The 26,841-nt window shown below is 36.1% G+C and overlaps 3 protein-coding genes across 7 annotated transcripts in view; 2 read left to right on the top strand and 1 right to left on the bottom strand.

The window, feature by feature from the left end:
* galt (galactose-1-phosphate uridylyltransferase) overlaps positions 1 to 13,582 on the bottom strand; it is a 38,319-nt gene extending 24,737 nt beyond the window's left edge. For all 3 annotated transcript variants that reach the window (XM_088356107.1, XM_088356105.1, XM_088356106.1), the window contains exons 1-6: positions 13,437 to 13,582; positions 10,172 to 10,341; positions 9,651 to 9,726; positions 9,407 to 9,455; positions 4,543 to 4,672; positions 4,372 to 4,428 (exon numbers count right to left, since the gene is read on the bottom strand). In XM_088356107.1, the coding sequence (XP_088212233.1) occupies positions 4,372 to 4,428; positions 4,543 to 4,672; positions 9,407 to 9,455; positions 9,651 to 9,726; positions 10,172 to 10,341; positions 13,437 to 13,470 (516 nt within the window). In that variant the 5' untranslated portion in view covers positions 13,471 to 13,582. The remainder of the gene's footprint in view (positions 1 to 4,371; positions 4,429 to 4,542; positions 4,673 to 9,406; positions 9,456 to 9,650; positions 9,727 to 10,171; positions 10,342 to 13,436) is intronic.
* Positions 13,583 to 14,469: 887 nt separating this feature from the next.
* On the top strand, positions 14,470 to 20,234 carry sigmar1 (sigma non-opioid intracellular receptor 1). Its single transcript, XM_088319806.1, has 5 exons — positions 14,470 to 14,763; positions 14,845 to 14,896; positions 17,903 to 18,051; positions 18,130 to 18,222; positions 19,568 to 20,234. Exons 1-5 carry the CDS (start codon positions 14,619 to 14,621, stop codon positions 19,795 to 19,797), a joined length of 669 nt encoding a protein of 222 aa, XP_088175932.1. The 5' UTR covers positions 14,470 to 14,618; the 3' UTR covers positions 19,798 to 20,234.
* A 1,472-nt stretch (positions 20,235 to 21,706) lies between these two features.
* katnal2 (katanin p60 subunit A-like 2) overlaps positions 21,707 to 26,841 on the top strand; it is a 17,407-nt gene continuing 12,272 nt past the window's right edge. For 2 of the 3 annotated variants that reach the window (XM_088355659.1, XM_088355660.1), the window contains exons 1-3: positions 21,707 to 21,901; positions 25,125 to 25,195; positions 25,259 to 25,428. In XM_088355659.1, coding sequence (XP_088211785.1) covers positions 21,851 to 21,901; positions 25,125 to 25,195; positions 25,259 to 25,428 — 292 coding nt within the window. In that variant the 5' untranslated portion in view covers positions 21,707 to 21,850. The remainder of the gene's footprint in view (positions 21,902 to 25,124; positions 25,196 to 25,258; positions 25,429 to 26,841) is intronic. The other variant, XM_088355661.1, reaches the window with a different exon arrangement.

A 26,841-nucleotide genomic window follows, 5' to 3' on the forward strand; every position in this document is an offset into this window, starting at 1 on the left:
GAGTGCTGTTATCAACAGAACTAGACAAAATATCCTGCATTTGGAACAGCCTGACCTGTCATTGAACTGAAGCCTACTCAGTGAAAATCTTCATTGCATTATAGAATAGATTAGAATAGAATAGAATAGAATAGAATATGCCTTTATTGACATTGTTACAACATGGGATATGCTGTGACAACGAAATTGGACGACTCCAGGTCCACATTTACAGTGAGGATAAGGAAACAAAGAGATAAAGGAACAAAGAACTAACTGACTTTGTTGTAAGTAGGCTTTGTTTTCCTCAGGGGGGGGGGGGTTATGAGGGCGGTGAGGGTCAAACAGAGTTGCTGGATACAACCGGAATGTTTGATGTTACATTACACACAGTCCAGCGTTTTTTCCGATTTGCTCAGTCAGTCAGTCAATGAGTCAATCGTATGAAATCCTTCATAGTCAAATGTATAAAATCCTTTAGAGTCAAATGTATAAAATCCTTCAACAGCTAGATTAAATAAAACATGTCATGAAACCAATCAATAGCTAGCTAGCTCGCTAACTAAATTGTGATTACACAGTTATCTCATATAGGAAACGCCATAAAGGAACTCAACCAAAACCTACTCATCCGTATTGCTATTATAGCTAGCTTGAATAGAGAAATACCATGGATAAACGAGGTAAACAAATAGAGAACTAGCTAGCTATAATGCTAACTCAAATAAAAAACATGAACAGATAAAGAGCTAGTTAGCTAGGATATAAAAACAAGAAGGAAAGAGAAGAAGCTATCTATATAGCTAGCTCGAATGCAAAAAGTCATAAAAACGAGTGTGTTAGCTATCTATATAGCTAGCTGTTAAAAAAACATCATATATTCATAATTCAATTGAAGTTAGCGCGCTAGTATTTGAGCAGCTGCGCTTTTGTGCACACAAGCTCAAATCCGGTCGCGATTATCGACTCGTAGAAGATCCAGACGCCATTCACCGGGGATGTCTTGCGTCATAATCGATTCTATTCTTCTCCAAGTCGTACTTGTTTCTTGAGATCATTTAAAATTATATATATTTTTGCTGATTTATTTAGTACAAAAATGGCTGCAAAATGGCCCATTTTGGGCACTTGTCTTGAATTAAAGGAGTCAGTTTTGGAAATTGTTTTAACAATATGAGCATTTTTTTAACAATTTTTGAATTTTATCTTAAATATTGTGGAGGTTAAAAATACTCAATAGTTTTTTTCAATATATTATTTAAAATGATATGTATTTTTGCTGATTTATTTAGAACAAAAACTGGCTGAAAAGGGCCCATTTTGGGCACTGGTTTTGAATTAAAATTGAGCCAATTTTGGAAATTGTTTTAACACTATGACAATTTTTTTATTTCATCTTAAATATTGTGGAGGTTACAAATACGTAATTGTTTTTTTTTACATTATTTAAAATTATATATATATTTTTGCTGATTTATTTAGTACAAAAATGGCTGCAAAATGGCCGATTTTGGGCACTTGTCTTGAATTAAAGGAGCCAATTTTGGAAATTATTTTAACAATATGACAATTAATTTTTATTTTTATCTTAAGTATTGTGGAGGTTAAAAATAGCTCATTGTTTTTTTATATTATTTAAAATTATATATATATTTTTGCTGATTTATTTAGTACAAAAATGGCTGCAAAATGGCCCATTTTGGGCACTTGTCTTGAATTAAAGGAGCCAATTTTGGAAATTATTTTAACAATATGACAATTAATTTTTATTTTTATCTTAAGTATTGTGGAGGTTAAAAATAGCTCATTGTTTTTTTATATTATTTAAAATTATATATATATTTTTGCTGATTTATTTAGTACAAAAATGGCTGCAAAATGGCCCATTTTGGGCACTTGTCTTGAATTAAAGGAGCCAATTTTGGTATTTTTTTCTAAAATATTGTGAAGGTTGATAATATTTAAAAAATATTTATGTTCTTGATGATTAGTTAGTACAAAAAATGGCTGTGAATCAGAATGACCAATTTTTGGCCGCTTGTTTTGAATTATAGGAGCCAATTTTGGGGATTGTTTGAATAATGCCATCCATCCATTATATGCTCGGCTTATCCTCAGTAGGGTCGCGGGGGTGCTTGAGCCCATCCCAGCTATCTTCGGGCAGTGGGCAGGGGACACCCTGGACTGGTTGCCGGTCAATCGCCGGGCACACAGGGAGGAAACCTGAGCCCCCGGAGGAAACCCACGCAAGCACGGGGAGAACGTGCAAACTACACACAGGAGGTTTGATCTCATGACATCAGAACTGTGCCACACATGCACTAACCACTGCGCCGCCGTGCTGCCCTGTTTGAGTAACACTTTTTTCATATTATATATAAAAAAGATGATGTCCATATGAATTAAAGATCGTCTGACCGTTTGATCGTGAAATTCTGGATAGTGCATTAAATAATGATATAAAACTGATTTTTCTATCATCCATTTTATCCATTTTTGAATTTAGTTGGGGAAAAAACAAAACTAGGAGGACGTTATTCAGAGGTTAAATACTGCCCTCTGTTGGCCAAAACAAGAAATGAAATATACTGAAAATGAATATGTAAAGTATTAAACAATCTTACTCATGTAATTGAGCAAAGGAAAATAATAAAAAGGTACATTATTAATATTCTAAAAATAATTGATTTCATTAAAAATGAATCAATCAATGAAATGATTAGAATTCAGAATTTAAAAATAATAATAAACACAAATGAATAAAATAAAAAATACAATGTGTACTGTAAATAATATATTTCATTCAGAAAAGAGATGAATTAATACAAATAAATAAAGAATAAGAAGGCAATACATTAATTAACGTCAGCATCAAGAAATGATATTCCATGAGAAAACAAAAGTATAATATTATGATTAATTAAATAATGATTTTAGTTTATAAATGTTATTTTATTTTGAAATTGTATTTCACTACAGTTTTAATAGTAACATTTGGGTTTTTTAGAACCAAATATAGATTTTAGTATGTGATATTTGTTGTTTGTTTTTGTTTTTTTAGAACTCCTAATATCTATCTATCTATCTATCTCCCTCACCTTCTTTCTCTCTTTCTAAATGTATCTCTATCTATCTATCTCCATTTCCCTCTTTCTCTCTTTATCTCTATCTAGCCATCCATCTATCTATCTATCTATCTATCTATCTATCTATCTATCTATCTATCTATCTCCCTCACCCTCTTTCTCTCTTTCTAAATGTATCTCTATCCATCTATCTATCTATTTATCTATCCATCTATCTATCTATCTATCTATCTATATCTCTATTCGCCCTCTTTCTCTCTTTCTCTCTTTATCTCTATATAGCAGGGGTCGGGAACCTATGGCTCGCGAGCCATATATGGCTCTTTCTATGAGTATCTGTGGCTCAGAGACCAATTTGATTGCATGCAAAATTTCTCCATCTTGTTCAAAACCGGAATTGACAATCCTATTCAGGTACACGTAAAGCCAAACTAAGCTGAATGCAGTGGTAACACTTCGCAGTATATATAGGGCACGTTTTTCACTACAATTTACAGTCAAGGTGTCACACAAAAAAGGGGGGAAAAAAACTCGTTTTGGCTGTACAACGCTAAAGAATCCTTTATTTAAAAGTTCACTATATAATCTGTGTTCAGTGTTCAGATACTTTATGATGAATCCACAGAACTGTAAATACGCCAAAACACCGGAAGAGAACTTAGTCATTTGATTGGGTGAGTGGGAGGGATGGGTGGAGCTATGCAAAAAGTACAAGCATTCCCTCCCATCTCTCGCCAAAGGTAAGCACATAAGGCTCCCTATTCTCAGAATGTTGTGACGTTTTTACAAAATAAATGCTTGCATCTGGTTTTGAAACCAATATGTATGAAAAAAGGGTCAAAAGGAGTTTAACCGATCTTGAGTAATTGCAAGAAAGAGACAAGTTTAAAGTGGTCTGTTTGTTGAATTTGGGACAGGGGCTCTGGCATTATTCTCTTTTCATAATTTTGATCAAATTATCAAAAATAAATGTGCTGAAGACTAAGCTTTTGTCTGGGGCGCCGGTTTAGCAATTTAGTAAATTTGTCTCATAATATATGGTGTGGCTCTTTCCCAAAATAAAATTAATATTTTTTGCTTTTATGGCTCTTTGAGTCAAAAAGGTTCCCGACCCCTGCTATATAGCATCCATCCATCCATCCATCTATCTCTCTGCCTCTCTATCTATCTGTCTATCTATCTATCAATGCATATATCTATTCTCTCTCTCTCTCTCTCTCTCTCTTTATCCAATATATCTATCTATGTTTTTTCAGTGATCTTATAATAATACAAGTGGAAAGATTTCCATTTTTTACCCCTTTACCTGACAATGAGGATGTGGGTTAGAACACCCCATCATAGCTCCTTTATTTTCAAAGATCTGAAATCAAAACAAAAGTTTTTGATTTATTACAATAAAATATTCGATTTATGATGATAAATAATGTGTAATATCTGAGTATTGCATAACCTAAAAGGCACACACAAAAAATACCTGAACCCACGGGTAGGTGGCGCCCAATTCTTCCGTAAGCTCCGCCCACTTGTCAATCACAGTGACAATCTCTGCTTGCGTCATCAAGGGAAGTGTGACGTCAGAACAGGGATGGAAACACATCACCTTACTAAGAAAAGAAATAATATTATTATATTTCTGAAATACAGGTAAATATACATATAAATTAATTTATTAAATTTAAATAATACATTCTTATAAACAAGACACATGTATTACATTGTATGTTTAGTTACATTAAATGCCAATATTTTATCTGCCCTCCTTATAGTTTGGAATGAAAAATCATCTTATAAAAGTAGGTGAAAAAAATGTATTTACTGATTTTATTAAATGAATAAATTTAAATCACAAATGTGTACATAAGTTATTGCATTGGTTAAACTGCAATTTATATTGTTAATTGTTATTGTATTAGTTATAATAAACTAATCAAACTATCTAAAACTATGTTGTTCTGCGCTCCTTATAGTTTATATAAATGTATAGATAAATATATATACATTTAATATATTTCAAAAATATTTACTTGGATAATTGTGGGGTTTTTTTTTAGTAACAATAAATAAAATATTTTTTCTGCCCAAGGAGTTACATCATAAAAACAATCATAATTACTAGAACGGTTTTCCTTTTTTTCCTATTTTATTTTTATTAAATTTAGTCAAAATATATATGCTTTTCTTCTACCCTTCCAACAAGTTCAAAAATTGGATTTACTTGAATACTTATGATTATTTTTTTTTGTAACAATAAATACAACTATTTACTGCCCTTCCAAAAGGGTACATTTAAAAAACATAATTACTAGAATAATTATCCTTATAAATATTACTTTTAGTATTTTTTTTATTTTCCGAAGGTGTCACGGTTGCCATGGTGCCCAATTGGCCCCGCCCATGAGACGGATTGGCTTTCCGTCTTTTTAAGCTCTGTGCTCTCATTTATCATTTGTCAGTCCGTCAACGTACCTCTGCCCCGCAAGACGTGGGTTCTGACTCGGTCCTGTTTTCCTGTTGGTATTTCCTGTCCGGTATTGTTCCCATTTCATTTGTCCTGTTTAATATCGGTTTCCTGTTTCTGTCCCGTCTATTTTTGTCCTGTTTATTATTCTCTCAAGTCAAGTCATGTTTATTTGTATAGCCCTTAATCTCTCCAGTTTTCGTTCCCGTCTAGTTTGTCCTGTTTATTTCGATATCCTGTTTCGTTATCAATCCTGTCCGTCCCGTCCTGTCCGGTATCGACCCCATCTGTCCGATATCTGCTCGGGCGATCGGGATCGATCTCGGGCTTTCTATCATTCCACGCCAGACTGCTACCTAACGTGCATGACTCCCCATTTCCCGTAAAATGAAAGGCTTGTGTGAGAACGTCACGCGTTTGGGTCCTGATCCTATTCTGGTTCTTGACAGGATTAACATTCAAAAATATATATTTACTACAATAATGCAGGTACTGTAATATCATATTCAACCATTAAAGTATGTGTGCCAAAATAACTTGAATCTAATAACCGAGATCTCATTTTGAGGAAGCTTATTTCGATAAATATTTTTCCATTTTAATGGACGTCTCTTTCCAGTGTCCAGATGTCTTCTCTAAATGAAGCGTATTGAAGCAGATGCCAAGCGGAAGGAAACATATGCTCCACGGACAAATCGTTTGTCTCTCGTCCAATTTGGCAGACGAGCTGAGACGGGAGAGCGCTTTCGTTTCGATATCATTATTGCAATTATTTTTAACTCGATAAAATGGGAAACAAAACGCAAGACGCTGAAAAAAAAAATGGAATGACACTATTGTCAATATTTGACTTCCCTCCAGGACAGAAACAATCATCATTGCTGCTTCTGTAACTGAATGTGTCAGGTTTATGCTGCAAAAATCTATTAATAGCTTGCTAGCTAAGACAGATAGCTAGATAAAAAAATAATACTATATTATTGAATAAAAATAAATAATAATAATAACAAGATAGTGATATAATACATCAATACAAAAATAAATATAAATAATACCAATTAATCCAAATTATTATTTCCAAAACTATAAAAAAAATAATTATTATAAATAAGAATACATTAACAATAATCAAAAATGGACACCAAATAGGACTGAATAAAAGTAAAAATTAAATGAAGACAATAAAAACACACACAAATAATGATAATAGTAATGAAAATTTTTAAATAATAAATACATATATTATCATATCATAAATACAAATACTAAAAGTGAAAATGATACTAAATGTAAATTAATTACATATACTAAACATAGACAGCAATAATAATAATAATACCAATAAAATAAAATAATTGACACAAAAAATAATGATAAATAATAGATATAATTACATACAAAAATAAAATAAGAAAAATATAGTCATAAATAAAAACAATAAAAGATAATGAAAGATTAATGATGATAAATGGTAATGATGATAATATTAAATAAAAATAAAGAAACATACAAAGAAAAAATACAACTAAATAAAATAGAATAATATTAGAAAATAATGATAATGATTAATAAAATATAATATATAAAAATAAATGAATAAAAATAAGTAACAAAACAACCACTGCACTAAATGTACATTAAAAAATCTAAGAGACACACTATAAAATAAATAAAAAAGAAGCATAAATACAAATTATTTATAAAAGAAAAATTACAAAAAATTAGATTAAACAAAAATCAAGACGATTAACGAATTTATTTTACAAAGATATAAACGAAAACAAATCACATTAACTATAAAAAATGAAAATGCACGTATACATAAGAAAATGTAAAAATACATTAAAACAATCGTTATAATGAAGTCAAATAAATACACAAAATAAAATTAAAAAAAAATAAATAAATACAACATGATATAAGTTAAAAAAAAATAAGTGTTCAATAAAAAAACGGAAAAAAATACATTAACTATAAAAAATGAAAATGCACGTATACATAAGAAAATGTAAAAATACATTAAAACAATCGTTATAATGAAGTCAAATAAATACACAAAATACAATTAAAAAAAATAAAATAAATACAACATGATATAAGTAAAAAAAAAAATAAGTGTTCAATAAAAAAACGGAAAAAAATACATCAACGAAAATAATAATACAAAAATGATAAAAACAACTTCGAAAAATAAAAATAATACATAAAAATTATGATAAATAAATAATAATAAAACAATAGAAATACATAAAATGCATACAAAATACATCATGAATAAGAAATGAGTCAAATAGACCATAGACTGTTTTTGAGCGAGTGATCGTGTTGTGGATTGCCAACAATTGCTTGGCAAAGGAAGCCAAGGGAGCGGCTATCCTGTTTGGCGTGTTCAACGTGAAAACATTTCAGCTTTGCGTAAAGCTCACAACTCTTTTCTTTTCATCCATGTTTGACTTCTCTTTTCGGCTTCGGAAAATATTTCTGTCCCCAAGAAAAACAAGGCTGAATGAGTGAAGGGTGTGACTGGGTGAAAGTGGAAGGAAGTCGAGTCGCGTTTTTTTGTGACGCCCTTGGTCGCGAGGAGTCTCAAAGGGCTGCACAGACCACAGACTATAGTGCTGTATTGAACTCTACAGACTATTATGATACCATCCCCTGATCTAAAACCTACATGAGGGCAACAAAAAGCTCAAAAACCTCAACATGAGGAAAATGAAGAAGCCTTGAGAAAGGATAGTCTCAAAGGGCTGCACAGACCACAGACTATAGTGCTGTATTGCAATCTACAGACTATTATGATACCATCCCCTGATCTAAAACCTACATGAGGGCAAGGAAAAGCTCGAAAACCTCAACATGAAGAAAATAAAGAAACCTTGAGAAGGGATAGTCTCAAAGGACTGCACAGACCAGAGACTATAGTGCTGTATTGCAATCTACAGACTATTATGATGCCATCCCCTGATCTAAAACCTACATGAGGGCAAGGAAAAGCTCAAAAACCTCAACATGGGGAAAATGAAGAAGCCTTGAGAAGGGTTAGTCTCAAAGGGCACAGACCACAGATTATTGCAAACCACAGACTATTATGACACAATCCCCTGATCTAAAACCTACATGAGGGCAAATAATACACAGATATTGTCAACATGATAGATAGATAGATAGATAGATAGATAGATAGATAGATAGATAGATAGATAGATAGATAGATAGATAGATAGATAGATAGATAGATAGATAGATAGATAGATAGATAGATAGATAGATAGATAGATAGATAGATAGATAGATAGATAGATAGATAGATAGATAGATAGATAGATAGATAGATAGATAGATAGATAGATAGATAGATAGATAGATAGATAGATAGATAGATAGATAGATAGATAGATAGATAGATACTTTATTCATCCTCGTAGGGAAATTCACACTTCCAGCAGTATCCTTGTGTTGAAAAATAAAATAATAAAATAAAGATATAGAATACAGAAATACCCAATATAACGTGTTGATATAGAGTATTTAAATAGTGCTACGGAAAATACGCACTGTAATAAAAATAGGATAATATGCAAATGTGGGGGTGGGGTTTAATGTGGGCTTTTACTCCTCAGGGTGGAGTTAAAGAGCCTCATGGCATGAGGAAGAAAAGATCTCCTCAGTCTGTGGTAGAACGCATCAGCAGACCAGCACCTTACAAGATGTTGACCAATAACATCTTAGAGACGGAATTAGGTTTGAATTTTTGGTAGGTGAACTAATTTGTGGTAAAGTTAAGAAGGGCCAAAATGTTGTAAGGCGAGACGCTGTATCCCGGGGATTTACTCTATTGTGGAATAACTATTTAGCAACAAAAATAAGTCTGTTTTCCTACCACACCCCTCTGGCAGCTTTTGACTGGAACAACGGATGTTGATCTGAAGCTGAAAGGCACAGAATATGTATTTAGGTGTTTATTTTCGGTATAACATCACGGCAATTACACCATTTCCATTATATGAAAAAAATCAAGGTCGGGCATTGTAATTTTCTGTGCAAATGAATACAAATTTGCAACACATCTCCTTTGCCTAATGTGAAATAATGACTTTAATTATGCCGATGAAAGAAACAATTACCGGGATCCGGAGCATCTGCTTCCATGGCGGGAAAGTCGTTTTGGAAAACAAAGGTACTCGTGTATTCCGGATTCATCTGTGGGAATAATCACCTATTTTCTCTGAAGACCGACATTTATTGTATGTTTTCTTCAGGGTTGGGTAGGGTTACTTTAACTGGATTACTTTCAATGACTTTTGGATGACTCCAATACTAAATATGCTCATAAAAGACAAAAGAAAGTAAATATGAATAAAATGATGACTCACAACACGTGGTAAGATTTCTCTCCTGGCTTTGATCTCTTTGATCTCCGGCAAAACGAACATCAAATGCCACAGGAACAAAATGAAAATCAATCCAAACAGCTTGCCAACATCATTTTTGCCCTTCCATGGGTTCCGTCACTCCCCAAGCCTGCACGAAATGTAGTCATTTTATTCATATTTAGTTTCTTTTGTCTTTGGTATTGGAGTAATCCAAAAGTCATTGAAAGTAATCCAGTTAAAGTAACCCTACCCAACCCTGGTTTTCTTCTTACCTCTCCATTTGCACGAGTGTTTCCAGGACAAAGCGGATTGCAGGGATCGTACCTGGGTACCGATTCCTCAGCGGGTTTTTCCACCTGGCCGGTCCAGGGTCTCTTCATGCGGTGGGCCGAGACCAGGACCCAAGTGTCTCTCAAAGGGTTGTAACGCAGGTGCTGATGTTCTGAGGGTGACAAAAAGCAATTTTGGAATAATAATGAACGGCTTCCGCTTGCTACAGTCATATTTTTTGTTCATTTTTCTGCGGCATTCTCATTGACTCTCATTGAAACCTATCGGGTGTGTGTGGGGTTACGGTATCGTAGATAGTTACTTCCAGAGTAATTCTATCACGAGATGTCAGACAGACCCAAATGCAGGACACAAAGAGACATTGTCAAGACCAGAACAGAGACAGGACCCGCTTGCGTTGTGTTTCTTTCAGTTTTATTGGAAAAAAGGAAAGGGTTGCACCCACGAACCCTGTGATCGCTGGGCGCAGGAAGCAGGTCGCTGTGAACGCGGAAGTGGGACTTCCGTGGCGAGCGATGGCGGTGTCGGGAACGGAAAAACGAGTCAGTAGCCGGGACAGGAGAGCAAAAATGTGGTGGGGGGTGGAAACGAGTCGTAAGCCAGAAGAGGAGAGTAGACATGGTCAGGATAAAAAGAAAGGTCGAAGCCGGGGAACAGACGGAAGCGAAAAACAGGTGGGAGTCAGGGTCGGAAAAAGGCTTGCCTAGAGTAAACTGAGGTTCGCAGACGGACTGACAAAAGGGGACGGATAGGAGTGCGTTTGAATAGGGAAAGAGAGCCAATCAGAGTCCGAGGCAGTTGGCGCCAAAGGAGCGGGCACAGATGAAGCATATCGGTAATCATGACGGACATAAAACGGGTAGATGATCAAACCCAAATGAGAACTTCACTAATTAGAAGGGAGAGTGGAACCGGGACTGCCGAGGAGGGAAAACTTGAGAGGGAGACTTGAGAGGGTATCTTGGGGTGACGAGAATCTTGTAAAGGAGACCTTGGTATAGTTTTAAGAAGATGGTTGGAGTGGCAGGTCTTGGGACAGGGAAGGAAGACTTGAGACAGAAACTTGAGAGGGGATATTGGAATGGCAAGAATATTAAAAAGGAGACTTGAGAAAACCCCTAAAAAGAAGGTTGGAGTGGCAGGTCTTGGAGTGAATGATCTTGGAACAAGGAGGAAATGAAGAAGATAGTATTGGGAGGAGAAGCTGGTAATCTTGGCAAATGCATGCTTTGAGCAGGAATCAAAACGACTCGGCAACGTGAGGTGGGAGCCCTGTGTATTTATGGTAGAGGTGGCTAATTGTTTGATTGGTAGCACCTAGTGGGAACCTGAGCCGGGGACTGGAAACTGGGGAGATGGTGCCATCTCTTGAAGAAGGGGAGAGACTGTAGGCACCAAACAGTTACAAATGTGCTACTTTTTGGAGTCATTCTTGAAGTTTTTCCATAAAATCCAGACAGAAGCTCGGTGAGTATGTCTTCATTTGACATCAATTTATTTATTTAGATATTTACGCATTCATGTATTTTAAATGAAACATTTTTGTTTAATTATTCATTTATGTATCTATGTAACTTAATCGTAATAATTCATTTATTTTGAAAGAAAGAAAGAATCTATTTTATCCATCTAGTTATTTATTCATTAGAACACATGAATAATTTGAATATAGATGTAAAAATATACAAAATACAAAGTCCAGGGTTCGCACACGTTCTTTATGGCTAAACTCAAGCGCTTTTTAATGACTTTCAAGTCATAATATTTTTAGGAAGAGGCGATGACGCTTCATAGTACAATGCCTTACAAACTAATGCCAGCTGACGTTAGTTTCGAGGGAATGCATAGGCAAAAGCAAAGCCACCAGAGAGCAGTGTCCGCCTCATTTTAAGCTGACTTGTCGAAAAACCTGGCGAAAATTCACTTTATCCAAAATTCAAGCACACGACGATCCTCGAAACCACAACATTAAAATTCAAGCATTTTCAGTGATTTCAAGCACCCATACGAACCCTGAAACCCATTTATGTGACAAAAAGCATTTAATATGTCACAAAAGCAAAGGACGTAACGTCATCGCCACAAAGTGTGTTTATTAAAAGAAATATGAAAGCCACAAATGATGAGATGCGTATTGTTCGATGTGATAGTCATTATCTCATCTCATTAGCTGCACCGCTTATCCTCAGTAGGGCCGCGGGGGCGCCAGAGCCCATCCCAGCAATTATCGGGCGGTGGGCAGGGGACCAAATAGTTTTCCACCAATATCAGGATTGTCCCACCCCATGGCCCATCAAAGCCAAGGTCAGGCTTATCATTTAAGAGCCGGATGATGCTTTACTCCAAAAAACAACGGCGACCAAATGATGAAGGTGCTGCATTTGAGTCAGATCAGGAGGCTTCTCCTGCAATTGGTATCCATGGAAACCAGTACTGTTTTGGGAGCACACCCCTACCCCAAAAACGGCCTGGAGAGAGATGGGCACCGCCAGGCTTTACTTGCCAAAGGCACACCACAAGAAGTGGTGCCCCTACAACCCTGGTGGTTAAAAAATCCGTAAACTTTGCGTATTTATTAGAAGATAATTAACACGGCAGCACAGCGGCGCAGTGGTTAGCGCGTGTGCGGCACAGTTCTGAGGTCATGGGTTCATATCCAGCTACCAACCTTCCTGTGCGGAGTTTGCAGGTTCTCTCCGTGCTTGCGTGGGTTTCCTCCGGGCACTCCGGTTTCCTCCCACATTCCAAAAACATGCATGTCAGGTTAATTGGCCGGTCCAAATTGTCCCTAGGTATAAATGAGCCAGCGAATTGTCTGTCCCTGTGTGCCCTGCGACTGGCTGGCAACCAGTTCAGGGTGTCCCCTGCCCACTGCCCGGAGATGGCTGGGATGGGCTCCAGCACCCCCGTGACCCTACTGAGGATAAGCGATACAGATAATGGATGGATGGATGGATAAATAACACATTGATGAGTCAGTTCTGTTTTTGCTTTACAGAAAATTACCGAAAAATGTCCCCACTCTACATCTAAGTATACTTTATTAGTCTTCAAATCTAAAATTTTACCTCAGAAAATGCTTTAATTCATGAAACCATGAAAAGACGTTGGACCTTATGAATTTAAACCACGCCCACTTTAGCGTATCTCATTTCCGGTATTCCACGGATTGTGCTTTTGGTTATCATTTTTGTTATTGTCAAAACAAACATGACAGAGTCACGTGAAAAACAACCCCTTTCTTACCTTTTGGATCGAATTGGACATCGGAGGCACTCATAGTTGCTCAATTGAAATAAAATTTAATTTTAAAAGAAAACAAAAGTTGCTGCAAAGTCTTTTTTTTGAAGCTGCTTTGGAATGAAACGGTTATTTAGCTACTTCCGGTATAACAGGGACAGACCATTCCATACAAAAATGCAGACCACTGGTCTCCTAACTATAAAATAGAGTTTTATAGGATATTACTTATTTAAATTTCTTTTATTATATAAAAATGAGCAAAATAGGATTTTTATCTTTTTCTAAACGGATTTTAATGATGGCAATGTGCGAGACACCACCCATTGAATGGAACAACCTGTAATGCCGCCATCAGATTGGTTCAACAGTGGAGTCCCGCCTCCGCTCAAACAGAAAGTATTCAGTCTGACAGCGAACGTTGAAGTGAACTGTTTTTACATATTTACGTAGAAATCATGTCAAGGATATTAAGCATGATTATATATAATTTAAAAAATTGAGCCGTTAATGAGGGTGGGTTGTGTGAAAGGAGAACAACTTGCAAGCACGTTATATGATCGGTTCAACAGTTAAGTCCCGCCTCTCCCCAACGGAAAAGTGACCCGTTTTACAACAAGCGTTCAGGGAACAAATTTTAACAATCCTCTTGAAAATCATATTTTGGATAATATGCATAATACTGAATCATCATAAACATCTGGGGGGTAAATAATTATTTTATTGTGTCACAATAACCCAGAAGCGCAATTCAATGATGCTGGATGAAACTGGAAATACCGCTATCTGATTGGTTGAAAAATGAAATAAAATCCCGCCTCTGCCCAACCGGAAAGCGTCCCATTTTTCAACGAGCGTTAAAATAGATCTGTAGTATTTTAATGACGAATATTGAGATTATTTTATTAAACTATAGGCATAATTTTAAATTTTTATTTTAATAAAGTAAGCCGTAAATTATGTCACTTTGTGCGACGTGACCCCCTAAAGCGCCACAGACGAAAACTTGAAATGTCGGCATCTGATTGGTTAAACAGTGAAGTCCCGCCTCCATCCAACCAGGAAGTAGCCCATCAGTCCTCTTTGTTTGTGCAGAGTGAGACGTTTCCTTTTGTCGGAGGAGGGCAACTTGTTGCATTCCTCTTATCCGCTTTCATTCGTTTATTTCTGTTTATTTGTGCATGCAAAATGGCTCTTTTGGGTTTATGCACCAGGCTCTTCGTCTTAATCGGAGTCAGCGTCCTCGCCGTGCTGCTGCTGAGACACTGGATAGCAACCAAGCAGTACATATTCGACCATGACGAAATCGCCAAATTAGCTAAACAATACGCGGGTGAGTTGCAGAGCGGAAAAGGATCGTTTTTTTGCGTGCATTGCCTCGCCTTACGCCATTACGGTTTGTTTGTTTTAACAGGGCAGGACCACGAGCAGGCCTACTCCAAATTGGTTGTTGAGCTCAGGAAGAGGTAACGCGATTTTTTTCCCCCCAGATTTTTAAAAGATGCACTAATATTGTTTAGAGTTACATAATCCAATTCACGCCCAAAGGAATTTTGTGTTTATTGTGTGTATTTTCTTCTGCACACTCTGCAAATTCGTTCTAATTTTGAGCTACCTAACGTAATTTAAGAAGAGGGGCTATCTAGAAATAGAGCGAGGTCGTCTCAACTGCTTCAAGACATTATATACGCAATGTACCCCGGGATACGACACCAGGTTCGCAAAGTGGCATTGCCGCATAGTGGGAGGTTGAAACCTATAGAGCAGAATCTTTGTCATTGATTACAACGTAGTCTTGACGAGATTTCACGCTGCACTCCAGGATACACATTTGATAAGACGTTAGAGACCAAAAGTGTGTTCCTAACCCCAGAAATGAACCATTAAAATAACGAATAGTATATAGTAAGAACTACCTGTGTGTAAAGAACGTGCATATGAGGAAACAACACCAGTAAACATACATGTAAAGTACAAATGAAATTTATTTCATTCTTTGTCGTGATGTGATTTGACCTGGTAGAGTGGTGTAGCGGGTGGATGTCATTGCCTTAGAACAGGGGTGTCAAACAGGCGGCCCGTGGGCCGGATCAGGCCCGCTAAGGGATTGAATCTGGCCCGCAAGACAATGGTCAGTGAAGTGCATTAGAAAAATGAGCTGCAGGTTGAAATATGTCCACGTGATGTTGCCGAAGTCAGGTGCCTCTCACAAACGCTGTGTTTGTATTTCTCTCTCTCCCTCCCTCTTCCTTCATTTTTCTCTTTTTCTCTCTTTTTGTTCCTCTTTGTCTCTTACGCTCTGTATTTTTTTTTACCTCTTTTCTCTTTTGCTCTCTCTTGCTTTCTCCTATTTATCTCTTTTCTCTCTTTCTTTGTATTTCTCTTTGTATTTCGCTCTTTCTCTCTCTTGCTTTCCCCTCTCTCACTATTTCTCTTCTGATCTCTTTTGTTTCTCACGCTGTCTCTTTCTCCCTCTCTCTTTTGTCCCACCCTCTACTTTTTCCCCCAATTTCTTTTATTTCTTTCTCTCATTTTTTCTTTCTCTCTAATCTGCTAGCCCAGCCCCCGAGAGAATGTTTGTCCTATCGTGTGGCCCCCGAGTTAAAATGAGTTTGAAACCCATGCCTTAGAACAAGGGTGTTAAAGATAGAAAAGCCAAATGAAAAATAATTCCACAAGCCAGGGGCTGGACTGATGGAATGTAGATTTTTTTTTTAATGGCGCATATAATCTAGTGAATTTATTGTAATCCACTAAAAGGGCAACAAATCAATTCCAATATGGTAAGTAGAGGAATATTTTTCTAAAGGCTGCCAGTAATTTTAAGTTTTAACACGCACGAAATAAAAAAAATCCTTGATATAAAAGTGGAGCTAAACTAACTTAGAAGAAAAATAAATAGCATTTATTATCATTCACTAACTCACTGTAAAATAAAGTGCACTGAGAAATCCTTGTCGCATGATATAATTATGAATCAAGATATTTTTAGGGGCCAAAGTAAACTATCTTGGGGCCTTGACTTTGACTTATGTGCCTTTTGTAAGATTTCTTTGCTTTAATCTCCCCCTTTTAATAATGCTCCCAATCGATTGGTTACGAACATGAAACCGGGCAGGGGTTATCATGTTTTTGCTTCTCCCTTTAGCACCACTGAAAGCGTTGGGAGCCATAACAAATAAACACAGTACAAACAAATTCAATATTGTGTCACACTCGCAAAGTATTTGCTAAACAAAATATATTTTGAACTGAATGAAAATAGAGGCATTGTGGGAGGTAGTTCAGCCAGACACACACCGGTCTCTTCATGATGCCGTAATGCAAACCAATTGCAAACCAGCATCTTGAATGACGTCAACCAATAGGAGACAATCCTCTTAGTGTCAAAATAGATGAAAGAAAAGAAGATAGGGAAGAAGGGAGAAGAACAAGAAAAATATTCCACACTGTAATGTGTAAATGTTGTGAGGCGGGGGATCCTTATCCAGGGGGTCTAGTGCAGGGGTGTCAAACTCATTTTAGCTCATGGGCCACATGGTTGATAAAAACATGGGCCCTGGACTAGTAGATCAAAGAGAAATATATAGGGAGAGAGAAATATACGTAGTGAGAAAGGGAGAGAGAAAAATACATAGAGGGAAAGGGAGAGAGATTAATTCATAGAGGGAAAGAGAAATGTACATGGAGAGAGAAATGTACGTAGAGAAAAATATACGTAGAAGGAAAGGGAGAGCAAAATATACGTAGAGAGAAAGGGAGGGAGAAATAGACGCAGAGAGAAAAGGAGAAATAGACGTAGAGAGAGAGAGAAATAGATGCAGAGAGAAAGGGAGAGAGAAACAGACGTAAAGGGAAAGGGAGAGAGAAATGGACGTAGAGAGAAAGGTAGAGAAAAATGTATGCAGAGAGAAAGGGAGGGAAAAATATATGTAGAGAAATATATGTAGAGAGAAAGGGAGAGCAAAATATACGTAGAGAGAAAGGGAGAGAGAAATTTCTGCAAAGGGAAAAGGAGAGGGAAATAGACGCAGAGAGAAATAGACGCAGAGAGAAACAGACGTAGAGGGAAAGGGAGAGGGCAATGTATGCAGAGAGAAAGGGAGAAAGAAATATATGGAGAGAGAAAGGATGATGAAAATGAGATTGAGAGAAAGCCTGAAATATAGAGACAGAGAGAAAAGAGAGGAGGGAAAAGAAGAGTCAAAGAAGAAGAAGAGAGAGAGGGCAAGTAAGAAATGCAGCACGGGTTACTTCGCGAGTGGCTTTGGCGACTTCTACTGGACAAATCTGACACTGCAGATGGTTTTTTTCTTACCCTTCTCTCGCCGTTGTATCGCGGCCCGGATTAGAACCCTTGGTAGGCCTGATCCGGCCCGCGTGCCTCACGTTTGGAAACCCCGGTTTACTGTATCGCCTTTATGAGCTTACTGCCAAGAATCCAAACGTCCACGTTCCATTCTGTCCTCCAGATATCCCGGCCACATCCTACCAGACGAAGACCTGCAGTGGATCTTCTTGAGGGCCGGAGGTTTCATGGGTTCCATGTGCGTCCTCCACGCCTCCCTCACCGAATACGTCCTCCTGTTCGGCACCGGGGTGGACACATCGGGACATTCGGGTGAGGACAAAATGTGGATTCGTCGCACTCGTTTGTTGACTCTGCCAAAAGATTACCGGGAAAAACTTTCTTTTCTAGGTCGATACTGGGCTGATATTTCCGACACGCTCGTCTCCGGATCCTTCAGAAGATGGAAAGAAGGAGGCACGAAGTTTGAACTTTTCTACCCAGGTACATTAAGTCGCTTTTCTTTTTTACAGTAAACCCCCGGGTTACAGCCACCCCGCCTTGCGGCGTTTTTACATATAAAATAAGATTTTGCCCCCTATTTATGGCAGAGGCCTTACTTTACCACAAGTTGTTGGTCTGCAATTGGTCGACCTCATATAAAATGTAGATATGCTAAACTACCTCCCATAATGCCTTTCTGGGACATTTAATTTATATTTTTGAAAGGATGTAGGAGTTTGGGATTTTGATAATGTTCTCAGAGTAACATTTAAGAATAATACTTCTTCGACAATGTTAGCGCATACAAAGACACCTGCTGTTGCTGCAAGTGTCCAGCAGATGGCACTAATGCACCAAGGAATAATCAACATCATTACAAAGATTAGCGTTACTTATTTTTTTGTAGTTTTCATAGAAAATGATTGTTTCGGAATTTCCTATCAACTAAATAGATAGATAGATAATTTATTCATCCTTGTAGGGAAATTCACACTTCCAGCAGTATCCTTGTGTTGAAAAATAGTAAAATAAAAGATATAGAATACAAAAACACCCATTATAACGTATTTAAATAGTGCTACGGAAAATACACTTTAATAAAAAATAGGGTAATATACAAATGTGGGGGTTTAATGTGGGCTTTTCCCCCTCCGGGTGGAGTTAAAGAGCCTCATGGCATGAGGAAGATATGATCTCAGTCTGTCTCTGCCCTAGATGTTTCCGTAGCACTATTTAAATACTCTATATCAACACGTTATATTGGGTATTTTTCTATTCTATATCTTTATTTAATTTTATTTTTCAACACAAGGATATAGCTGGAAGTGTGAATTTCCCTATGGAATGAATAAAGTATGTATCTATCTCTGTCTCCATCTATCGCTATCTATCTCCATCTATTTCTATCTATTCAATATCTATCTAATCTATCTTTATCTAATCTATATCTTTATCTAATCTATATATCTCTGTCTATCTCTATTTCTATCTGTCTCTCTATTGATCTCTCTATCTAATCTATCTCTATCTTCTCTACCTATCTCTATCTAATCTATCTATATCTAATCCATCACCATCTATCTCTCTATATCTATCCCTCTATCTGTCTATCTCTCCCTATCTAATCTCTCTATCTTTATCAGAGAAATATAAAACGCTGTCCCTTTAAAAACAGTGGAATGTTTTTTATCTGCGCTGTTTTTGTGGAAAAGCCCATTTAGGCCGACCTCACTCGGATCCTAGTCTCTAAGGCCCCTGACTCAGTGGCGTTTGACACCCCTATCAATGTCGTATCCCGGAGTTGTACCATGTGCAGAGTGGAATTGAAATCCGCCACTCTCGGCAGGTGACACGGTGATGCACGAAATGGGCGAGGCGGCGGGCGTGCAGTGGACGGCCGGGACGTGGATGGTGGAATACGGCCGAGGATTCATCCCGTCCACGCTGGGCATCGCCCTCTCCGACACTCTCTTCTGCACGCAGGACTTTGTCTCCTTGTTCTACACCTTCAAAGTCTACTACAAGTCCATGGTATTGGAATTGGGGACCATGCTGGCCGAGGCCGGAGTCTTTTAAGAGAAAAACGTGTTTCCACGATTTTTCACGGAGAAGTTTTGAGAAGCGACACTAAGATCGAACGGGAGTCGATCCTTTCTGAGTTAATCCGACACTAACGTGCTTTAAGATCGTTTTTTTCTAAAAGCTGCCTATAAACAACGAAGCCTTCGGGCGCTAACACAATATTGTTTCTCCCTCCGAATTTGACATTTTCAAGAGGTGAAAAAAAAAAAAGAAACGTCGTCGAGTCTCGTCACTTTTACGAAGCCAATTAATCATGGGAAGACATCTCATTTTTTTGTATTTTCATCGTCTTTGTTTGGAGCCACGGCGACTTGTCGATTCTGTATAATTGTGAAGTTTATAATGGAATGATTTGTCAGTAATTCAGAGTTTTCACACTGTACAGTGTAAGGTTGTTTGTATGAAATGAATAAAAACAACCTCAAAAATGAGCACTTTTGCAAATCATCCATTTTAAGATCTATAATTGTTTGATTGTCACTTGTTTTAAATATGACGCACATATTTTTACATAAAACAATGCAATGTTTTTTTTTTTGTAGAGGTTTATTGTTCTATATTCTTTATCAAGTATCCATTATCGGTCAAATCATAATACACTACAAAGCCAAGTGGCCGAGACACTTGCTCCCAGCCAAGAGGCTGAGTCAAGGTCCTAGCCACAGGGCCAAGCAGCGATCAGTGCGAATCGTAGAAATATTGACATTAGCTAAATAAAGGAATGAGTGGAGAGGTGTTGTAAAAAGATAGTGGGATGTTAGACGTGTTCTAAGGGATGGGCAGGGCACCTGTATGATGCAGCGGGGGTAAACCAGTGAAAGCTGTAGGGCCCTGCTGTTGAGTGTTGTGTCGCCCTGACCTCAGTGACATGGCCGCTTTCTTGTGTTCCGTTTCATCTGGAGGGACAAAAGCATGACCGACTTGGGTGCCGAGGTGCCTAACTTATTTGGGCATTTGGGTTGGCCATAGTCCCATTTTTTTTTTGTGTGTTTTTTTCTTCTTTTTTCTTTGTTTTTGTATGTGTGTTTGTCTTGCTGTCGGTCACCCCTCTTGAGGGATATGACCAAGGTAGATAAACATAAAAGATTGAAAATTATAAAGGGTCCAATCTGCGTTATGTTAATATATTACGAGCTGGATGCTGAAATAAAGTTATTTAGAATCAAAGAGAATAAGCCTGAGTAAAAAAAAAAAAAAACGTACATTGTGACATTAATTATAAAGGCTAAAATCATATTAAAATGAGTGCAATCGTAAAATAAAACAGCGATATTCTTATTTATAACTATTTTTAATATAAATCAAATATTAAATCATTTACGTAGTAGAAAATAAGCACGTGTAATGAACACGCATTAAAAAAAAGCTTAAATAATATTGAAATAGGAGCAATGTGCAAGAGTTTGAAGCTACATTCTCTTTTCTGACCTGGATTGTTTTTCGATCAAAGATCAAATAATTAAACAGTTAATTTCTGAATGTTTAAATTATAACCTGGATTGTTATTCCAAATAAACAATATATAGGTATACGTGAATAAGCCTGAGTAAAAAACGAAAAAAAATTATGCTACATTGGGACGTGACTAAAACCTGATAAAAAAAAAGAAAAAAAAAAGAAAAAAATAAAAAAAAAGAAAAAATATTAATTCTAAAATATTATAAAATAACGCATATATAACTATTTTGAAAGTCGTATATTATATTTTTTTTTAAATACAAGAGATTAACCCTGCGTCCAAAACCGAGTTTAATTATGATCTCTACATTGAGTAATTACTTAACCATGACGCAAAAAAAAAATCACCTTGGTTACTTTGAAACAATAAAGAACATAAATAAATAACATGTAATAAAAAAAACGTCAGTTACGATTCCGAAAGGGCCCGTTCGTCATTTCTCAGTCACAAATTGTAGTCAGGACGTAAATTCGGAACACCAACTACGGCAAGCCCCGAGGAAACAAAATCCCACAGAACCCATTCAATCTCTATTCTCAACACCGCTCTGTATAAAACTCTTGACTATTCAATTATTCTTAACCAATAATGGATATTTCTTACAGCGCCGCTAAACATATTAACCAAGCCCGACAAGTGGTAAGTTATATTAAACTATTTTCTTGTAATCAACCTTCTATACAATGATACTAGTTCGACGCTGGGAAATGTGAAATAAACGCCTGTAATCGAAATTAATGATAGTACGATGTCATTATCTTCTCTACTTCATTATTTGTTGATTTATGGTCGACAGGCGACTTTATTTTAATATTTTTATCTATTTTTTTTCTTGGTGTGTGCTCGTTGCTTAGTTACCGTAGTCGATTGAATAAATGTTGTGGTCCTTTATCGCTCTCTAACGGCAAAAAACGGTAATGCAGGTTATGTGATTTCTTTTGTTTTTACCTTAAAAATCCATACACAAAATAAACTCTTTAAAATGAAAAACATTAAGACTGTATATGAAAAAAAAATACTGAATGAATCCTTATTTTGCGTTGGCTGCTTTTACACGAAAAGCTTTTTTGTCGCCACTAAATGTTGCTGAGTTGTTTAGTTCAACTGCAAATGAGTGCTACAAAGCGCAAGAATATAAACAGAAAGACTCAAAATGACCAAAACGCAACATTTTTCTTCCCATTTCTTGTCCCATCCTTTTGTGAAATAACGAAAGATGGGAAAGGAGAAAAGGAAAAAAGAAAAAAGGATGAAAAACAAAAGAAAAGGGTTAAAAAAATAAGAAAGAAATCAATGAAAGTAAATGAAAATAAAGGATAAAAGAAAAATGGAAAAGAGAAGAAAATGAATAAAAAGGAAAAACTGGAAAAAAGACATTAACAAAGGAACGATATAAAATACATCCTAAAGAAAAGGAAGAAAAGAAAACTGAACAAAAATGAAAAAGAGCAAGAACAAAGAAAAGACAGATGAAAAAGGGAAATAAAAAAGAGGAAATATAAAAAGTACTTATCAGAGAAAAATGAATAGAGAAATGAACGAAACAGCCAAGTAAAAAATAAAGATGAAAATAGAAAAACGAAAAATAGAAAATAGAAAGTCAAAAACAAATGAAAAAAGAACATAGAAAAAGAGAAATGAACAAAGGAACAATATAAAATAGATCCCAAAGAAAAGAGAAAAAATACAGAACAAAAATGAGAAGGTGCAAGAAAAAAAGACAGATGAGAAAAGGAAGAAACAGAACAAAAAAGGAAATACGGATGAAAAAGGGAAAGAAAAAAGAGGAAATATAAAAAGTACATATCAAAGGAAAAAGAGAAACAGCGAAGTAAAAAAGAAAGATGAAAATAGAAAAATGAAAAACAGCGAAATGAACCAAGGAACAATATAAAATAGACCCCAAAGAAATGGAAGAGAAAAAAAACAGAACAAAAATGAAAAGACAGATGAGAAAAGAAATTTAAAAAATATGAAAAGAAGCAAGAAAAAATAAGAGAGTTAAAAAAGGGAAATAAAAAAGACAAAATATAAAAAGTACTTATCAAAGGAAAATGAATAGAGAAATGAACGAAACAGCGAAGTAAAAAAGAAAGATGAAAATAGAAAAATGAAAAAGATAAAATAGAAAATCAAAAACAAATGAAAAAAAGAACATAGAAAAAAAAGTGAAATGAACAAAGGAACAATATAAAATAGATCCCAAAGAAAAGGAAGAAAAAAATGAAAAGAATCAAGAAAAAAGAAAAGGCAGACAAGAAAAGGAAGAAAAAAGAGAAAATATAAAAAGTGCATATCAAAGGAAAATGAATAGAGAAATGAACGAAACGGAAGTAAAAAATGAAAGATAAATAGAAAAATGAAAAAGATAAAATAGAAAATCAAAAACAAATGAAAAAAGAACAAAAAAAGAAATGAAGAAAAGTTAAAAACAAAAGAAAGAAAAACAGGAAAAAAGAGGAAAAAGGACTTTTGGAGGGGCCCCTAGCAGCAAGATGGCGGACAATCCTGTCAAGTAAAAAAGAAAGATGAAAAATGAAAAATAGAAAATCAAAAACAAATGAAAAAAGAACAAAAAAAGAAATGAAGAAAGGTAAAAACAAAAGAAAGAAAAACGGGAAAAAAGAGGAAAAAGGACTTTTGGAGGGGCCCATAGCAGCAAGATGGCGGACAATCCTGTCATGTAAAATAGAAAAATGAAAATGATACAATAGAAAATCAAAAACAAATGAAAAAAGAACAAAAAAAAGAAATGAAGAAAGGTAAAAACAAAAGTAAGAAAAACGGGAAAAGAGGAAAAAGGACTTTTGGAGGGGCCTCTAGCAGCAAGATGACAGACAATCCTGTCAAGTAAAAAAGAAAAATGAAAATAGAAAAATGAAAAAGCTAAAATAGAAAATCATAAACAAATGAAAAAAGAAGAAAAAAAGAAATGAAGAAAGGTAAAAACAAAAGAAAGAAAAACAGGAAAAAAGAGGAAAGGACTTTTGGAGGGGCCCCTAGCAGCAAGATGGCAGATAATCCTGTCATGTAAAATAGAAAAATGAAAATGATACAATAGAAAATCAAAAACAAATGAAAAAAGAACAAAAAAAAGAAATGAAGAAAGGTAAAAACAAAAGTAAGAAAAACGGGAAAAGAGGAAAAAGGACTTTTGGAGAGGCCCTTAGCAGCAAGATGGCGGACAATCCTGTCAAGTAAAAAAGAAAGATGAAAAATGAAAAATAGAAAATCAAAAACAAATGAAAAAAGAACAAAAAAAGAAATGAAGAAAGGTAAAAACAAAAGAAAGAAAAACGGGAAAAAAGAGGAAAAAGGACTTTTGGAGGGGCCCATAGCAGCAAGATGGCGGACAATCCTGTCATGTAAAATAGAAAAATGAAAATGATACAATAGAAAATCAAAAACAAATGAAAAAAGAACAAAAAAAGAAATGAAGAAAGGTAAAAACAAAAGAAAGAAAAACAGGAAAAAAGAGGAAAAAGGACTTTTGGAGGGGCCCATAGCAGCAAGATGGCGGACAATCATGTCAGAGCCTCATCTTATGTAAAATAAACGTGAATTTCTTGAGTATTTTTGCTTATTTTTTCAACCTATAGTGTTCGCCCTGAACGGGATGGGCGCCACCAGGCTGTACTTACCCAAGACACACCACAGGAAATGGGGCCCTTACCGCTTAAGGGATTTTAATAAATACATTTGATCTACCACTATTAGGCACTAAACAATACACATTGTCCCTTTAAACTTTCATATCAAGGGTTGGGAACTTAAACTATCAGCCTAGAATTGGAGACCCCGTTGATATAAGTGGACGGCAAACAATAATAATCCATCCTCTTATTAAATCAACTTTTTCAAGGATGAATTGAGGATGGAAATGAGGAAGAAGAGCCTCCTGGTCCTCATCCATCAACATCTCGTGCGACACGGGTGAGTGCCGACGTCACTCGCGGATAAAAAAAAAACCTGAAAAACAATATATCCGATCCGCAGGTTCGTTTCCGCGGCAACGTCTTTGGACCAGGCCATGAACGGGGGCGCTAGAATGTTCCAAGTTTGCGAAAACGTGGACCTGGAGATGATTCTGATGGAGTTCGAGAGCTATCATTACGTCAAGTTCCAAAAGTTTCCCAAACTGATTAAGAAAGTGGCGGCTGAAACAGGTTTGACTTCAGGGATTTTTTTTAACTTTCCTAGAATAAAGTACACCTCCACTACACTAGGGGGCAGCGGTGTTCTAAAAAAGTCATGTCCTTTTCAGTTGGGTAAGGGCGGTGCTTCTCAAGGAGTGGGGCGGGAACCCCCTCCTGGGTTTGACTTCAGGGATTTTTTTTAAACTTTACTAGAATAAAGTGCACCTCCACTACACTAGGGGGCAGCGGTGTTCTCAGTGGCAGAGTGATTTGTTTCCATTTAACCTCCTCGCAGTTCATTACATAAAAAAAACATTGTGTATAAAGTGTGACCCTCAAGTGACCCCATGAAAATGAAAAAAAAAAAACAGATACAGAGAGCAGGCTTCTTTTCCATGGTGATCAGGTTTTCGCTACAAAAAATACTGTATTGTATCACCGACTCCCAAAGTCTTTACAAAGCACACGAGAGTTGGGGTAAAGAAATAAACAAAAGTCCGTCGTGTAGCACTTCACTGAAATCTCAGAGGGAGACAAAAGAGTAACGTGCATGCTATGTTAAAAATGTTGGCAGCAGACAGCATGAAGCCAAATCAATCAAGGTGTCACTTCAAGATATTACAGTTTTTCTTTAGTAAAATGTGCCGAAAAGCCTAAATTTGGTGTTATCGTTAATATTGTTTTGTCCCCACCAACAATGTTCCCTGTCATTTTCAGCGGGTCTGAGCGTTCACACAAAGTCGGTGAGCAACTCTTGAAACAACAGTGAGCAACCGTAATCCCAAGTGTGGCAAGATAATTCATGATCAAACATGTCCAAAACTTGACATCAAGTTACATTTTGCTGAGTTTCCGTCAATGCAAAATGATTTTTCTCTTTTGAATGAATTGACTCATGTACTATTGCAAAGGTTGGACGGCCTACAAACGTCCTTTGTTCTTACGATTCTTTTACAAGATATCCATTTCTTTTTATTTCCTGATATATTTTGTCGAATAATATAACATTTTTGGGGGGTTATTTAGTCGGTTGCAAGATACAGAACTTTACTTAATCACATTTTTGAGTGGAAGTACAATGTTGGCAACAAGATTGACTTGGTATAGTTGGAAATTATTTGAATGCAACACAAACTTTTTCTTCTTTTCCCCTGTTTTTTTTCTTTTTTTTTTTATTCCTTTAAAAAAAATCTCATTGTGTTTATTTTTTCCTAGCTGTTCCTTTTTTTTCTTTTTGTTCTCTATTTACTTTTTTTCTTTGTTTCTTTTCTTTTTTTCTGGCTTTTTTCAGAATTTTTCCTTCTTTTTTCTCTTCCTTATGTTTCTTTTTTTCTCAGCTTTTCACTACTTTTTCATTTTGGTATTTTTTTTCGTTTTTGTTCTATTTCCCCCCCTTCTTTTAAGTCATTTTGTGCATAATTTTATATAATATTTGGTTGTATG

Source organism: Urocampus carinirostris, chromosome 16, assembly GCF_059441175.1.
Source record: "Urocampus carinirostris isolate Australia breed hairy pipefish chromosome 16, RoL_Ucar_1.0, whole genome shotgun sequence".
Classification (NCBI taxonomy): Eukaryota; Metazoa; Chordata; class Actinopteri; order Syngnathiformes; family Syngnathidae; genus Urocampus; species Urocampus carinirostris.